This window comes from Manacus candei, unplaced genomic scaffold, assembly GCF_025592945.1.
Source record: "Manacus candei isolate 608988 ecotype Guabito, Panama unplaced genomic scaffold, ASM2559294v1 h1tg000061l, whole genome shotgun sequence".
NCBI lineage: Eukaryota > Metazoa > Chordata > Aves > Passeriformes > Pipridae > Manacus > Manacus candei.
Genome location: NW_026138109.1, coordinates 8,230,747 through 8,247,787, shown reverse-complemented (window position 1 = coordinate 8,247,787; position 17,041 = coordinate 8,230,747). Strand labels below are relative to the sequence as shown.

The following is a 17,041-nucleotide window of genomic DNA, read 5'->3' as shown; positions in this document are numbered from 1 at the left end:
CTGGGAAGTGATGGGTTGCAGTTTGGTTCCCATAGACCAAAAGACTGAGCTGTGTGACAGGTGTTCTACTTCTGTCCCGTGGTCACTGTACAAAGTCTCTGCCCCAGCTCAAGCACATTTTGCTGGCTTCCAGCGCTGCCTAGGGCCCACTCTCAAATGCAGTTGCTGCATTGCCTGCCAGCCACCCTCTGCCACCCCCAAATGACAAAAAAATTCTCTGATGCATCCTTTCAAGCTGATGTGTGTCTTGAGACAGGTGAAGATCTGCTGTAGCGGCTCTATTAATATAAAGTCAGCTCAAATGAGGAAGCACCTACCACCCAAACCCACCCCATGCCACTGGGTTGGTTATCCATTAGCTATCCTTCTAGTAGGGAGATGGGAATAATCATTAAAGCCAGTAAATGTAATTTTTTGGAATTCTGTGCAGTAGTGATGTTCTGTCACATCCTACTCTTGGAGATTTCTGTGTTGTTTATTCATGGCACCCAGCCCTGGGACTGCAGTTGTGTGCTTGACATACATACCATATGTGCTTAAGCACTTTCTAGAAAAGTTAAGACTGTTGTCACCACCCCCCAGGAACAAAGAGCTTCTGGTGGTGTTTTACCTTTAATCCAATGATATCTCAAACGTGTAAGGCTGTTGCAGGCCCACTTCCTCATTCAGATGGAGGTGGCAGAATTCCTGCAACAGCAGGGCAACCTCTTCTCATATTTCTCATGCATTCAGAGTGGAAAAAGAATGTGTTGGGCGGGTGTGTTTGAGTTTTTGGTGATGCTGCCACAGAAGTTATCTGAATTCTTTCATATGGTGGTAGTTGGTGATAGTTCAAGTCTAGCCTGTCAGTAACACACTGGTTCTGTGATGCCAGCGTGTTCCAGCAGAGCTGTGGCAGGATTCAGGAGACCCTGTAGTTTAGTTTACTAATTTTTTGATGCTTCCTGAATGTTCAGATCCAAAAAAAACCAAAAAACCAAGCATGGGGAAAAAAAAGAAGTTCATGTTTCTATTTTAGAGTGTCCTTGCTCTTCTCTTGTCTGTGCTCTGCCAAACTATCCTTTGGTAGGGTGGTATCTACCTCTTACCAAAGAATATTCCAGACCAAAGTTCTGTGTTAATAAACTTAATCACATTTTTTCTGCCATTGTTGACTCCTGTATTTTGATCTATATGAATATATAGGTATCTGGAGTCTTGCAGCTCTACTTTGCTTTTCTTCAGAATGTGATGATTGCATTTGGGTTTGGGTTTTTTTGGTAGATTTTTAAACAGGGAGATTGAATAATTTCTTCAGGTCAGTCAGGTCTAACCCTACCCAGGTCTGCCCAATATCTCAGAGACCAAGTTTGTCTGGTTAAGCAGAGTGGATTTACTGAAGACTAGTCCCTCATCTGCATGTTGGACAAACGGCATGCTCCTCCTGTGTGTCGTCGAAGCACGTGGTCGTCACAGCTTGGAAGTCTCCACACCTCTCTCTTCTTTCTTATTTTCAATTTCCTCATCAGCTTGGTTGTGAAAGTCAATGAAGAGTTTGTACATTAAAACACCAGCAAGACTTCCCAGAACTGGAGCTGTGACTGGTACCCACCACCAGTTACGTCCAGCCCTAAAAAGAAACACAGAAAAGGCAGATGGTGAGCCAGGCTAGAACATCTTACCCTGCCACGTCATTGTGCAGCAGGAGTGAGCTGAGTCTGCTGGGGCAGGGGTGAGCTGTGTGAGCAGAGGTGCCTGTCCCACTTTATGTACTGGGCTCTACAACTGGCTTAGACAAATTCTCTCTCCACCACCTGATTGCTGGAGGGAAGGTCATTTTCCCCATCAGCATGAAAATGTGGCTCCACACTGTCTGCAGGTTTCTTGTTATCCAAAAGAAATAGTCTATGTGATCTTGATGAGTGTGACTCTCAGACACAGGCACCAACATTTTCCCTCCCCTTTTCCAATAACATCTGCACCTCCTCTATCAGCCTCTCAAATACATTTTCAGGAAATTGAAGGAAAATGGGCATCTGGAACAGGAGACTGCAGTAATGACCAAACCATAGGAAAAACCATAGCATGGCACCATCTTTCTAGATAGAGGAAGGTAGGATTTCATCTCCAGATTCAGACATCTAAATGTAGGAGAGCTATTCAGCAATCCAGCTGTAAGTATGTGCTTTCAGGTGAGCTGAATGCATTCTGGCTTTCTGGTCACTGCAATAACCAGCTAGATCTCCAGTGATCAGGTCACCAGTTTGGTGCCCAAACTGAGGTATCAGAGTGTCAAGGTGAATCCCATGCAGGAGAATTAGTGTACCCCAAATTTGGTGTACAGAGTAGAGTGCCCAGGGCTCCTCTAGGCACAACCCTTGCTCTCTGAGAATGGAGAACACACTCTGCAGTGACACCATCACTTGGCCCAAAGAAAAAGGCCTCGGGACTGTTTTGTTGTGGGTTTATCTCCTCTCCTTGCAAACTGGGCAGTGTAAAAGCAGAACAGGTTACTCACGTGAAGACTTCTGTTCCCCAGCCAGCAATTGCTGTGAAGACCCTGGGGGGCAGGTCCCGGGAAGGGTTTATGGCATAGCCTGTGTTCATCCCCATTCCCAGGCCGATGCCCAGGACCAGGATACCGGTGATCAGGGGCTGAGTGCCTTTCAGGGCTGCATTGTTTTTCTCATCGTGAATGACCTGAACACCCAGGACCAGCATAACTGTCGCTGTGAACTGCAGGAGCAGAAGAGGGAGAACAGGTCACAGGACAGAATGGAAAAGGTGGAAGGATTCTGCTCAGCAGAGGGGAAGAGGCTTCCCAGAATCAAAGAGGAGGTAAGATTCACAGTCTGATCAAGGCAGGGAGGACCCAAATGTTACTCTTGCCTCACAGGTGGACCAAAGAAAATTCTAGACTCATTTCTCAACAAAAAATGTGTTCACCTCTGCCAAAAGTGCTCTAAGACTGACACAAACTTCTCAGCAACAAATTCTCCCCCTCCACCTCTTAAATCAGGGAAATGGGTTATTTTAAGTACATTTTGTCTAACAGAAGCAGAGCCATAGCAAACAGCTAACAAGACAAATCTGATCCTCTCTAGAGGGAGTGATGTTTTTACTACGAGCTGTTGCTTTAGCCCTTCCTGGAACTAAATGCGGATACCAGATTCTCATCTGAGAAGCTGAATGTCCCATCAGTGACAGTACATAGCTGGCATTTGTAGATCTGCAGTGCCGAGGACATCAAGAACCACAGTTTGTATAGAGGTGATGACTCTTGTTTCTTTCTGCTTCAGCAAATGCAGCTGGAGAGCCTTGGTCTGCTTGCAGAGATGCCAACAAAAGCAGAAACTCTGCAGCTCTTAGCAATGTACTGTCACTGTCATTTGCTTTCTTGTGCAGCAAGGACACGGCCTGATGCACAGGAGGCTGAGTGATCAGCTCCCCACCTGTAGGCTCTTCCCACTCTCACCACCTTCCTCATCATGCCAAGTCAGGAGTTTTGTCAGCTCAGAAAAAAAATCATTGGCTTCCTAAGATATTCACTGAAGTGAATCTTCCCTCTCTAGTATCTCAGTGCTTCACACAACCCTTTCCTATTTCTGGGCATCTGGGCATTGTGCTGTGTGCTGGGAATCAACTGTACACAGCCTCAATTAGACTATTCAAACTGTAGAGTTTCAGTCCAGGCTGCGCTCATGTGAAGACAGTCCCAGGCTCTCTTCACTGGGCAGGAGCAGCCAGCACAGCTGCCTAGGGTCATGGAGTGGGTGTAGAATCCAAAAAGGGCAAGAACAGTTCAGGGAACTGCCCAGAACCCAAAGGAAATGTTTGCTGATACAGGTCAGCTTCTCATTTCCCATTGCTTGTGCTGCACGAAGGGAAAGTGACTGAAGGGCACTTGGACCAAGCTGCAGAGAATCCTGCAGGCATTACCCTGAGGGTATCCTGTAGCAGACCTGTTACCTCCCACCTTCTCCTAGCACACCACAGCCATTCCTACTGACCTCTGTAAAGAAGGCCCCCACCAAGGATACATTGGGAGCAGGGTAAGTGGCGAAGATCGGTGCAGTGGCAATCGGTCCTGTCACTGTGAAGTTCCCTTTGGTGTAGTCGTACAGAGCATCTAGGAGAAGTAGGAGTTATGGAACTTAGCACAGAGTTCATCCCACAAGTCACATACACATGTCCACCCGTTGCAGCCAGCACAGACACCAAGGAGAAGAGAGGCAATGGAAGAGATGATAGAGGTGACACACTCCTCGCAGGGCATGATCTCACTGATACCTGTTGCCCACAGACTTTGGTCTGCAATTTCTTCCTTATGCCCCCTATTCCTGCTCCAGCAGCCTGCATGCACTGGAGGCCTCCAACCCTGAGACTGAGACATGCTGGAAACAACAGCTGGCAGGTCGTCTGCTTACAATTCAAAACCCCCAGTGTCTGTGATCCTGTTTTTCACAGACCAGCAGAGTCCCCCAAAGCTCCAGCTGTACCTAATACACAGTAGTTAATGTAACTCAAGCCCCTGCAGACCTGGAAACAAAATGCTGACAAAATGCAGCTGCTACACTTCAGTTGAGGACGGGTTTTGAAAGTGGGAATGCCCTGAGCAAAAGGAGCTATGCCATCCAGGAGCTGCATATCCTTCCCAGAGTTATCTGGGACCTGCTCTGACTGTGAGCTATGAAGTATGTCTCACAGGCCTTGCCCTCCTCAGAAATTATGCTGTGGACTCCAAAAGGACATATTTTTGATAATGTGAGTTGAATGAAGTGATGCCTACAGCAACCTCTGTGATAAAAGACACAACAGTACCATAGTAGAGGCCAAAGACGGTGGCTGCTGCCGTAAAGGAGCCCAGGAACTGGCCGGTCATATAAGCTATGAGCTTTTTCCAGGTGAGGTTTCCTAAAAGGTACTCCATAATGGTGATGGCAGCATTCAGATGACCTCCTGCAAAATCACAGAAAAAGAAAGTGGCCTCAGCTCTGATGTAGCTGATTTAGAGCATGTGACTGGGCACATGCCCCATTCCTGGGAACATTCAAGGCCAGGTTGGATAGGGCTTGGAGCAATCTGCTCTGGTTGAAGATGTCCCTACTCACTGCTAGGCGGTTGGACAACACGACCTTTAAAGGTCTCTTCCAACCTAAACCCTTCCATGGTTCTATTCCCCATGCCACACAGTGGTTACCCAGACCTTGTTCCAGAACACCAAGAGCTGCTCTCAGAGCAGGGTCTTACTCCTGCACAGACACAAAACTGAGCCATTCTCCCTGCTCAGCTGAATCATACAGGTCAAAGAGCTCCTAGCTTTAGTCTTCTGAAACTTCTGTAGACCACAGGCTGCCTCCAGAGAGAGGATCATCTTGCCAGTCAGAGATACCTTTCTCAGCATGGCATGAGTTTCTCAGTGGGCTGCTCTTTATTGAGCTTAAATAGAGCCCAGACTTAGCCACTTTTTAAACAGCTACAGGTAGATGAGGCAAATCTTGGCCCAAACAATCACAGGGCCTTCTGGAAACATCAAATAGACAAGAAGGGCCTCATCCAGGCGAAGCTGAGTACCCCAGCTGATGGGAGCTGTGGGCCCTTAGCGTACCTGGCAGTCAAGGCATGAAGGGAAACTGCAGAATCAGCCACTGATGACCCATAGCTTTGTGACTGCATAGCAAATCCTACACAGGGCTGTCAGCAGGGACTCAGGTGAGCTCTTGGACATCACTGCATTGAGAAGGGGTTGCCAGGATGTTCAACCATGCCCAGACCATGGTTGCTCCCACTAGTTTGAAGCAGACCCTGTCCTTCCCTTGCAGAGTTTGTAATCTTGGACTGCATTTCCTGATATCTTTTAGTATGTGGCTTTCATACAGTGCAAGACCATTTTTCCCTGTTTTGATGGGACATTTTCTGTGGAGGAGCTTGGTATCACAATGGTACTTTTGGAGAAGGACTACATGAATCCAGGTTTGGTGCCCTTGGTGTGTTCTCCAGGCCCCATGTCCCCATATTTCTAAAGGAAATATTTGTTTTTCCTGCCCAGTAGGTATAAACTTTAGGGGTCAATAAATGTTCCAGCCTTCATGGCCATCTCCTACTCCAGACTCTAGAAGGGGTAAGATGCAGACACCCATTGTCTCGTCAAAGTGTAGGACAGAGAAGTAAATGTGCATGTATCGCCTTGCTACAGTCCAATAATCACAAATGGAATGGGAGCAGATCCCTATTTCTTTGATCCTCTGCTCCTTTGTGGGTATGACCAGCCATTTCAGAGCATCTTGTGACACACTGAAGCCAAATTACTATGACAGGAAGCCCTGAAGTTTGCTCCATAACCAGACTGTTACTGGCTGAGCTGAGATCCCTTCCCTCTGCCCTCTGCCCTCAGCAGAGCAGCTCCTTCTCAAAAGTCACTTGGGACTGCCGGGACCTACCTTCCTCAGCCCACTTTTCCCAGGATTTTTCCGCCAGCTCCAAAAGTCAAGGAAACCAAGCGCTGGCTGCTCGCATGGAAAATTTTTCCAAGCCAGCCCCAAGCTTGGACCTCTCTCTCTGCTCCAACAGTTCAAGAGCAAAGAGGTGCTTTAATTTTTTGCCCATTAGAGCCATTAATCTCATCTCTTGGTGCAAATGAATGCAGAAATAGCACAAGGCAAAGGTAATGCTCTGCCATGTGAGGGATGGCACCCCATGGCTCTGAACCACCACCTTATGCAGGTTATGTGCGCATGGATGTGGATGGTAAGGAGAAAATTTGCATACCATTCCTTGTTGTGACATCAGCAGTAAGCTCTCCTTTGCAATGAATTATTTACTTCCCCATGGGTTGTATCAGCAGCATGTTTTGGGACCTCCCTGTCTCCTTAGGCCGTGATGGCATATCCCAACTGCCTAACGGGAGAACTGCTGAAACCTGGCTCTGTAGCAGGAGGGGAAGGTAGAAACTCTGCCTCCCTCCCTGTGCCACTTGCCCCATCACAGCTCAGAGCACAAGTTTGGGGACAGCGTGCTGTAGATGTGCTGTGCCTGCCTTGTCCCCCCCTGACAATGCCACGCCACCGCAATGCCTTGGCTTGACCTCTGACCTGCCCCTCCTCCCAGATTTGGCTGTGTTCTCCAGGTCACAAAGCTGGCCCTGGTCATGGTCACCAACCAGACCTGCTCTACTTTTCTAGCTTGGGTACCCTAGGACTGCCCTTTTTGGAGTGAGGGCACTGCTCCACCTTGCCATGCTGTCATCAGCCCCTCCACAGCCCACTGGTGCTGTTCCCAATGCATGTGGCCTTTAGGGGACATGGATATGTCCCATGCTCAAGTGTCCTGCTCACCAGATACTCCTCCAGATGCATGGATTCCCAGAGTAACACCAATGCCAAATGCCATATTGATGCTCAGATACTGACCAGTGTTTCCTTTTCCTAATACCACTTGTGCCACAGAGGACAAGCCAAAAACCTGTGTAAAAAGAAAGAGAGAAAGGAGTGTTAAAAGTATGGTTGTTGCTGTGGTAGACTGAGCTTCTTTGCTACATTTTCTGCAATACTAATAAACTCCCAAAGACAGGAAGTCTCTAAGGTGCCTATGGTCAGAAGACAAAGAACAAGCCTCCCCAGCAAAAATTGAAGTGATACCTGGGATATTTCTCATTGGTGCCCATCAAACCAAACCAGGCACTCTCATTATGACTGAGTGTGGAGAGACAAACCCCAGACACCCACACCAAGAGCTGGGGCTCAATGAGGATCATTCACACAGCCACAGCAGAGATGTCTGGGCCTGAAACCAGGGACATGAGGCAGGGGAGCATCACCATGGACCACTCAGAGGCAACGTCCAAGATGGATGGAAGGAGGGTGAGCAGATTCCTATGGTCTTTCTTTTCCTGGTGGGCAATTTATTGACTAAAAATGTAGTTTGGGCAACATACAGCTATTTGCCAAACTCAACTCTAATTTTGGTAACATTCCAACAAAAGACAAGAAAGGAATTTCTTGTTTGACTTTTCCATTCAACACATAAGACTTTCAGTTTGAAAACAGCCAAAGTTTCAATATTTTTTAAATGACTAAAGGAGAAACAGTGAAAAAATTAAAAGTATACACTCTCCAGCAGGAAAACACATATTTAAGAAATTGGTTGGTCCTGAAAATGAGTTCTCTGTCACTTTTTTAATATGGCAAGAGGTTGGAAAAATCAGTTCTTTGAACGGTCTTACACTGAAATCTGGAGAAGGACGAAGCTTCTTGTGAGGTTTTGGCCTCGCAAACGACTTAGGATTTGGGAGGTATATCCTGTTCTGAGGACTGTACTGATGTTTAAGCAGGATGACATGTCTTTCAGAAACAAGAAAGTCAATATGTTCTCCAGCATCTAAACCTCTGCTCCGGCCTGTACTGTTTTAACTGTGATCTTTTCTGGCTACTCTGCCTGGATCCAAATTTTATCTCATGTGTCTGCTTCCCCTCGATGCTTTCACACATCACTCAAATCCCCTGTTCCCCAGGGATGCTGTTTTATCTCTCTCATATACACAGACCACACTCTGTGCTCTGCACAGAGCTGCAGCCTGCACAATGTAAGCTCTTCTCAGATTGCCTTAGCAAAAGCCCCCAAAAGCAGTTTATGATGTCCCCCAGCATCTGCAAAGCGTCTGCATATTCATCTCTGAATTTTCCAAAGCCAGATCCAAGAGAAGGCAAATGCATAAGGCACAAGTTTTGCAGCAGAGCACACAGGTGCAGAGAGAAGGGTACAAGGCAAGAGATATAACTGTGCATGAACAGCACTATCCTGAAAAAAAACGTAAGACAGGCCACAGAACATCCTGGAGATGCATCCAGCACATTCCCGTTTGCACTGAGGGCCAAGGTGCTGCTGAAGAGTTGGGTGCTGGATGGTGCTTGTCATCAGCCCTTGGTGGGAGTCCACATGCACTGCCCTTCTTTTATTCTATTCCCTCATATGCATCAGTGAGAGAAGAGCCAATGTGAGCTGCAGGCCACAAAATCTGCCTTGGACTGTCAGAGTACAGAGAAAAGTCTCTACCTCATGCTGCTTCCCGGAGACAGCCATGGCAGGACAACCCTGAATTGTTCTTTGTCACCTGGGAACTTCAATCACCCAATAATGAAGGGAATGGCAAGCAATTTGCTTTTGGAAAATGGTTTGCTAAGCTGTTTCTGGGGCTTCACAGATGCCTGTACTCTGACTTACTATGGGTACAAAACTGCCTAGGAGTGAACTTCAAGGAGGTGAATGTGCAATATGATGTGATAAAAAGCAACCACCCTCTGCACGGGCAGTTTTTGCCCCTGAAAATGAGCAACCTTCATTTGTACAGTCAACTCTGTCGAAAGGTCCCTATGCTTACACAAATCTTATCTTCCTCCTGTGCAAATCTCCACATGCAAGTTGTTGGGGTTATGCTCAGCCTTTGCATGCCAGCCTCTGTCCAGTCCAAAGCATCTCAGCCCAGGCTAAGTCCAGGTGTAGTAAGTTGGCACAGACACTGGACTTTTTCAGAGGGAGGATCTCATTATACTGTGTTGGTCCAAAACTCACAGTCTCTGATCCCTCTGGGTACTTCACCCGCACCAGGGATCAGTTCTGACTGTAAAGCCTTCCTTGCCTTCTCCCCAAACATTCGGAAGCAGCCCAGGAGCTCAAGCCCACTTAGCTTTTTCTTTGTGGAACAGATCCCTCAGGCAAGGGGGCAGTTTATGTATTATTTGCATAAGCACTATTCAATTGGCAGCAAGAAAACCAAAAGTGAAATCCTGGTGTGCTTCACATCCGGTAATTACATTTCCTAATGGTGGGCTGTGGCTCGGGAGAATTTCTCTGGAAGGTTCATGTCCATTACCCTGGCAACACCGAGAGAGGAAGATGGATGAATGCTGTTTTCATTTCACAGCAGCTGTCTATGACAGGGGAGTCAGGGTCTGCCCCCCAGACCTGTTCAGGACCCACCAACCACACCATTGCCTCTGTCATGGCAGGAAGAAAAGCCTCAATTCACTGTATGGGATCTTTCAGGGTGCTTGGCATGAGTGTTGTGTTACTCTGTCTGACTAGACACTGCTCTTTGATTTCATTCCCAAACTCTTCCTCAGTTTTCTCCTAGAAGAGAAATGAAACAATGACATGTCCAGAGAAGGGAAGTGGAGCTGAGGAAGAGTCTGGAGCACAAGTCTGATGAGGGATGGCTGAGGGAGGTGGGGGTGTTCAGCTGGGAGAAAAGGAGGCTCCAGGATGACCTTATTACTCTTTACAACTACCTGAAAGGGTGGTGTAGCCAGGTGGGGGTCAATCTCTTTCTCCCAGATAATAAGTGACAGCAGAGGAAACAGCCTCAAATTGTACCAGGGGAGATTTAGATTGGATATTAGAAAAAAATGTCTTCACCAGCTGGGTTGCTAAACATTGTAACAGGCTAGCCAGAGAAGTGGTGGAGGTATAGATATTAAATATATATTATAATATATCAGTATTATATATGAATATTATAATATATATAATACCCTGGAGGTATTTAAAAGACATGTAGATGTGGCACTTAGGGACATGGTTTGGTGGTGGGATTGGCAGTGCTGGGTTAATGGCTGAACTCTTAAAGGTCTTTCCCAACCTAAATGGTTCTGTGATATTATCATTCTATCCCACCTGCTTCACTGTCTCCCAGCACCCACCTCCCACTCCCCACATTACTTTTTAGCTCCAGAAGGTTTTTGACAGACAGTCTTCCTGATGGAAAACTGCCACCCCACCACAGCAGAGGGGTGAGCAATAACAACCAGCCACCGAGCAGCCCCAAGGATGTGGTAGGAAACCACTGACCTTACAAATTGCTGTTTTAAATGGTTGCATACACACACACACACGGGCATGTCTGGACCCATCTCCTCCTTACCATGAGGATGAACGTTCCCAGTGTTTCTGCCAGCAGCTCCCTCATGGTGCTGCATTGAACTGTGAGCGCCTTCTTGATCTTCTCAGACATGGTGCTCTCCGACCTCGGAATGTAGACAGGGTGCTGCTGTTGTGAAAACACACTTCATTGCACTGAGCCAAGTTACCCTTTGAAACTTGGCACCCTCTCCAGCCCCAGACACCTTCATTCATTTGGTTAACGATGAACAAGCCAATAAAGCAGCAGCCAGCTTCAAAGTCTGCCCCCACACAAACACACATGCCATCCTTTAAAAGCTATATCATACAAATGCAATATTTCTATTACTGGAGCATTACAGACCCTGTGTGTCTGCCCAGGAGCAGCCTATCCTCAGAACAGCGGAGCTAGCTTTGTTGTGCTCTTAAGGCTGTCTTTCTCAGTAAACTTTTTCACTGGAACTGAACAGGATTTTTGGCTCTGCTCTGCATTGTAACCCACTCACTGATGGTTTGGTGTCATTTTTTTTAAACAGATGGGGTTAGGACCATTTGCCTGTGCAGGATGCCCATTCTGCAGCGAGGGTGCTCTGCCTGGAGCCAGTGTGCACTGCTGTCCTCAGCTGGGAAGAGCACAGTGCGTTGCTTCAGGCTGAATATTTGCTCTTGTTGAATCCACCTGTCTGCAGCTGCCATCACACTAGTGGAGAGCCGTGCCACCAGCCACCTTGTCTGTCCTCTCATGTGGGGCAAGGAGAAACCCAGCTCAGAAATGGTCTCCAAAGACCTTCAATCTCATCTAGCTGTCAGAGCAGAATCATTGCTGTCCTGATTCCTCCTCCATCTACTGATTCCCTCTGCTCATCTCCCTCCTCACCAGGTGCTCTTACCTCTCCACGGTGAAAACATTTTAATACCTTTGCTTAATCATGGAAAAACTTACATCCACTGAACACTCAAGACCTTTCCATGTGAGTCTTTTCTGGTTCTTTGCTGGTTTTCTTTGCCTTCCTCTCAGCCTGCTGCAGCTTCTCAGCGTGGCTCTGCAGAGGACAGCTCTGCAGAGGTTACCAGCAGCTGCCCCAATGGGGACATGGTGCTCTGCTCATGCTGCCCATGGTGTTGTTTCCCTCTGCTCTACTGCATGGGCAAAAGTTCATGAGCTTTCTTTCACCCACAGGACCCTCAGCAGCTGTGTGGAAGAACGTGTGAAGCTGATTCTCCTCTGCTCCATAGATGATTGTCTATCTTCTGGCAGGGAGAGTTTTATGCAATGGGGTAATCCCTCCTCCAGGAGCAGATTAGCTATTGACCCCAGTGAATGTCTGGATAAATATGCAGTAAATTACTAGTCTGTCTCTGACACTAAGGATAATCTAATTATGACAGATGGTGATCATGTTGCTTGCAAGGGTGTTCCTACTGCATATTTCTAGGTGGGAAGGTTTTCTTCTAAGAGTCTGTGAGCTATGCTGTGGCACAGAACAAGCACCAGATAAATCTTTCTAGGTCACTTCATTCTCTGCCATGCAACTGTTTTGGTGGAGCACAAACGTGGGCCCTAGAGCACCAGATTGGGGTAGTGACACGAGTGTCAAGTTTGTTTTGCACATGGTGGTTTCCAGCTGACTTGTCACCTGAGATCTGCATGTATTGGAGATCTCACAGCCTTTCTCCACCTGATGGACAAGGTGTGAGTGGGTCAGTATCACCCACAACTGGACCTACAACTTTGTTTTTCACTCCTAGATCTCAGGGAGCCTTCCAAGTGGATTCTTTCCCTGTGGACTAGGAATCTGCTGTGTCGCTGATAGGCTTTGTCTCCTGCATTCAGGCTTTAACTACAGGCATCTCCATATTCTGATTTGGGCTGAAAAATGGACAGGTATTTCCTGGGAACACCAGGTTCCCATGGACTTGCAGTCTTCTCAGGGAAAAAGGCAATCTTAGTTCGCAATAAAAATCTTTGGTTTGGTGATAATATTTGCAGCGTCATTCCCAACATTACCACTGAATTCCCTAAACTTTCAGCATGCTTCTAGGATGGCATCATGAATCACTAGATATGTCTCTTGCCACTGCTTGTCCTTTTGTTCAAGTCATTCCACAAGATGGCACTGAGACATTAATTTCTCCCTTAAAAGTGTTCAGAAGGGTTCCTCTGTTGGCTACTGAAAATGTGAGAACTGTTTAATTTTAGGGTTCCTCTAGGTATTTTTAGACATTGAAGTGATAGACGTGTTCAAGGAGAGTTACAATAACAAAACCAAAACCTTTCCGTAGGTCATGTAAGTCAGAGCACCTCTGTTCTGACAGCACACAAACCCAAAGTGTGTGAGCCTGCACCTGACACCTTCCACTTTACAATCAGCAGAGAAAAACAGGCAGCTCCAGTGGGCAGTTCTTCCCCACCTAAAATAAACATCTGAGGCCAGGCCTATGAGTCACACTAGATACTGGCACTTTCCCTCCAGTGTCTGCACAGGGACATGGAGTGATGGGCTCCAACATGCACACCCACGCTGAGGTACCTACCCCCCGGTGAGCTGGAATGCCCCTCTCCCTGCATCCAGATGTGGTGATCTTGAGCAAGTGCAAACCACGTGAGTCAGACAAGGGCTGAATTGCGAATATCTGCTGGTTGCCCAACGGTACCTGCTCTTACTTGCTCGGTTTCACTTACCCGCAGGGCTGATGGGGATCTCTGGGGTCACTAAATACATCCCTCCTGACAAAGGCAGCCACATCACATCAACCCTTTGGTGACCAGGCCAGTCTCCATTTTAGGGGTAGATGCTTTTTGCCCAACTCCTCCTGTTGGACCCTCTTACCAGAACTAGCTGCTCTGGAGATTAGACACTTTCCTCTAATTTTCAGCCAAAATCTCAAAGCTGTTTGTCCATGTGCCAGCATTGCCCCATCACAGTCATGAGTTAATTTGTTTATTACAGGTGCTATCTCTTAGAGTGTTCCTATAAGTTTTGTTAGAAGAGCATTAGCTGTTTGTGCTTAGCTCCACAGTGCCTCCTGATGTTTACCTTGATTTCCTCACAGGTTGAAACTTCACTCAGCATTGGCCTTACAATGATTTTACCACGTTTTCCCCCTGCAGATTAAGCAGTCACCTGCTAAACCAAACCCATTTTCTTCCATAAGGCAGGTGTGCTTTCAGCAGTAGTAATAAAGGTCTCAGTTTTGAGAGGAAGGTTTTGGCACAGTCAATGCCCACTAAGTGTGCTAGTGTTGATACCCATGGTACTGAAGAACAGGAGGAACAACACCCCTGGACCCTGCTAGAGCAGCCCCAGGAAGGATGACAACCCAGGAACTCCAGGGCATTCTTCAAGGAATAACTTCTCTGACTCAGTTTGACAGTGCACATGCTCCTCTACACCTAGGAGCTCATTTATCTCTTAATTGGGCTAATCAGCAGGTGGAACATTGCCACTCCAGTTGCTGCAGCCCTGCTGGTGGAACTTTCTTCCCCCAGAGGCCTAGAGGAGCATGAGCAGAGAGCACAACAGAGGACAAGAACAGCTTGCTCCTCAATCAGACCAAATGAACATTGCACCAAGATATCTCCAGTGCCCTTTAGGAAGCTTTAGGAAGCAAGACCCAGTCAGAGCTATACTGCATCCATACATTCCACTTATATAAGCTACACTTGTAAACCCTTCAAGAGATGATGTCAAACCCATAGGGACACCATAGAATCACAGAATCGTAGAATTTTGGGAGTTGAAGAGACTTTGATGATGATCCCGTTTCAATCCCCTGCTATGGGCAGGGACACCTTGCACTAGACCAGGTTGCTCAGTCAGAGAGATCATTACAGCACTGGTATGACCTTAGCTGTCCAGTACAGACCCCAGCTGACATACCCTGGAATACCTGCTCCATATGGTCCCATATTTAATACTCATGGTCATTTTTTACAGATGGCAGGCACCAAGCAAGTTGCAGACACCCCTGATATTTGTCTCCCAGCAGATGGCTTTGCTCTCTGTAGTTACACTGCTCTCCATTCCCAGGATACCACCCTCCACAGTGTTTCAGCTCATCCCACACGACATTATCCCTTGCCCTGAAGCTGACCAAAGGTTTGTCACCTGCACATACTCGTCCATGATACCAGGCTGGCTCTTATCGTGCTGGGCAGAAGTGGGAGGTGGAGGCACAAACAGAAGGAGGTTCACCGGTGAGATCCTGCTTCAGGCACAGTGCTGCCCTTCCCCAGGCTGCTACAGTTTACTTAAGCCGAGGTAATCCCCGAGGGGATAGTGTCAGCAGGAGCAGAGTTAGCCAGGGAGAGCAGGGCTCTACACGAAGGGGTTGCCAGGAGTGGTGCTTACCCCATTGTTGAGCAACAAGAGCGGAACCCTCCTGGCCACCAGGGGACCCACCCACCCCACATTGGGCCACACTCTCCTCCTGCCCTTGTTTGACTTATCAGACAGAATCAAATCATTTTTGTAGGCAGCAAAGCATGATGGTTTTTGAGGCACCCCACCAGCTTTGATCTGTGAGAAGCCCTGAAAAATGTCACTTGTCCACAAATATTTAACAGGGAGTGAAATGGAGGCACAAGGGTAGCTCAGGTCATAGAATCATAGAATGTTAAGCATTGGAAGGGACCTTAAAGATCATCTAGTCCCAATTCCCCCAGCTACAGGCAGAGACACCCCCCACTAGACCAGGTTCCTCAAGGCCTTATCCAACCTGGCCTTGAACACTGCCAGGGTTGGGGCATCCAGAACCTCCCTGGGCAACCTATTACTGTATATTACCACCATCATAGTAAAGTATTTCTTCTAAACTAAATTTCCCCTCTTTCAGTTTGTATCCCTTGTCCTATCACTACAGTTGCTGACAAAAGACTCCCTCACCAGCTTCCCTGTAGGCCCCTTCAGATACCAGAAGGTTTCTATGAGGTCTCCACACAACCTTCTCCAGGCTGAACAGCCCCAACCTTCTCAGCCTTTCTTCGTAGGGGAAATGCTCCACTCCTCTTATCAACTTCCTGGACCTCCTCTGGACTTGCTCCAACAGTTCCATGTCCTTTTTATGTTTAAGGCACCAGAACTGTATGCAGTAAAAGTCCAAGAAGGTACCCATGGGATTTCCAAAAAGGTACCCATGGGATTTCCAACAAGGTCCTGCCAGCTCCTCGTTTGCCATCACCCCTCATTTCCGTGAGCATCTTGTTCTCCTGGCCTGTTTAGGGCCATGCTCCCACCATACCCCTGTGTGTGGAAATGTCTATCTTCCTGTCCTGGGGCCCCACCATGGGAGTCTCCAGACCCCAACAGAGAGCAGCAGGCCCTGTGGGTGCAAATGCTCTCACCGAGCTTTGAGCCGCCTGCTCAGACCTGCTTTCAATCCACAGATTGAAAGTGAAAGCTGGGGAGACCACAGGGCTCACAGGACATCATCACCCAGGAGATAAGGGGAGCCGGGCTTTCTCCTAAAGGAGCACAAACACTCACACTCTGAAAGGAGAGATTAAACAGAAAAGGCTGGAGGAGGAGACACCAGATCACGTGAGTGAGGTCTTGAAACTGCAGAGCATGGTGGAGCCAGCACACTGATCTGAACATTTCCCTGCCTCTGACTGTACAATAGAGACAGCGCAGCATGGCTGTGTCCCACCCTCAGGATGCAAGGAGTTCAGCCCTTGTACTTCATCTCACACTGTCTCCTCTGCCTCATCCCTTCCCAGGCACTCCAGTCCAGGATGGTCTGCAGCACCACAAAGGCAAGAGCTTGTGTTGACAGTCACAAAGAGTAAAACAAGAGCAGGGCCTGATGACAGGCTCACAGCAGGCTCACAGCCCTGCCTGCTCCCTCTGCTGCTGAGCAAGCAGAACAAGGCTGAACCAGTAGTACTTCACACAGTCCTTCACAGCCACCAGGTGTTTAAAGCTATACTGCATCCATACATTCCACTTATATAAGCTACACTTGTAAACCCTTCAAGAGATGATGTCAAACCCATAGGGACACCATAGAATCACAGAATCGTAGAATTTTGGGGGTTGAAGAGACTTTAACGGTCATCCCATTTCAACCCCCTGCTATGGGCAGGGACACCTTGCACTAGACCAGGTTGCTCAAGGCCCCACCCAACCTGGCCTTGAACACTTCCAGAGATGGGGTATCCACAGCTTCT

The 17,041-nt window shown here is 47.7% G+C and overlaps 1 protein-coding gene across 4 annotated transcripts; it reads right to left on the bottom strand.

Moving 5' to 3' along the window:
• Positions 1–6: 6 nt before the first annotated feature.
• Positions 7–16,484, bottom strand: LOC127478600 (aquaporin-7-like). 4 transcript variants are annotated; one of them, XM_051804520.1, is made up of 7 exons: positions 16,359–16,484; positions 10,895–11,017; positions 7,314–7,440; positions 4,801–4,938; positions 3,990–4,108; positions 2,498–2,715; positions 7–1,609 (listed from the first exon to the last, which is right to left on the bottom strand). In XM_051804520.1, exons 1-7 carry the CDS (start codon positions 16,467–16,469, stop codon positions 1,450–1,452), a joined length of 996 nt encoding a protein of 331 aa, XP_051660480.1. In that variant the 5' UTR covers positions 16,470–16,484; the 3' UTR covers positions 7–1,449. The 4 variants fall into 4 exon arrangements, with proteins under 4 accessions (XP_051660480.1, XP_051660481.1, XP_051660482.1 ...); XM_051804521.1 differs by lacking the exon at positions 16,359–16,484 and adding an exon at positions 14,982–15,237 and having other exon boundaries at positions 10,895–11,020; XM_051804522.1 differs by lacking the exon at positions 16,359–16,484 and adding an exon at positions 14,982–15,237.
• Between the last annotated feature and the right edge of the window lie 557 nt (positions 16,485–17,041).

What these genes read in the sequence shown, in the direction of transcription:
- LOC127478600 (XM_051804520.1), bottom strand. Translation starts at nt 16,469, where the DNA reads ATGTTCAGATCAGTGTGCTGGCTCCACCATGCTCTGCAGTTTCAAGAC. An exon ending in CGTCTTTGGCCTCTACTATG is followed by an intron (nt 4,109 to 4,800) that starts GTACTGTTGTGT and finishes TACTTCTCCTAG; the next exon opens with ATGCTCTGTACGACTACACC. An exon ending in TGGGGGCCTTCTTTACAGAG is followed by an intron (nt 2,716 to 3,989) that starts GTCAGTAGGAAT and finishes CTGCTCCTGCAG; the next exon opens with TTCACAGCGACAGTTATGCT.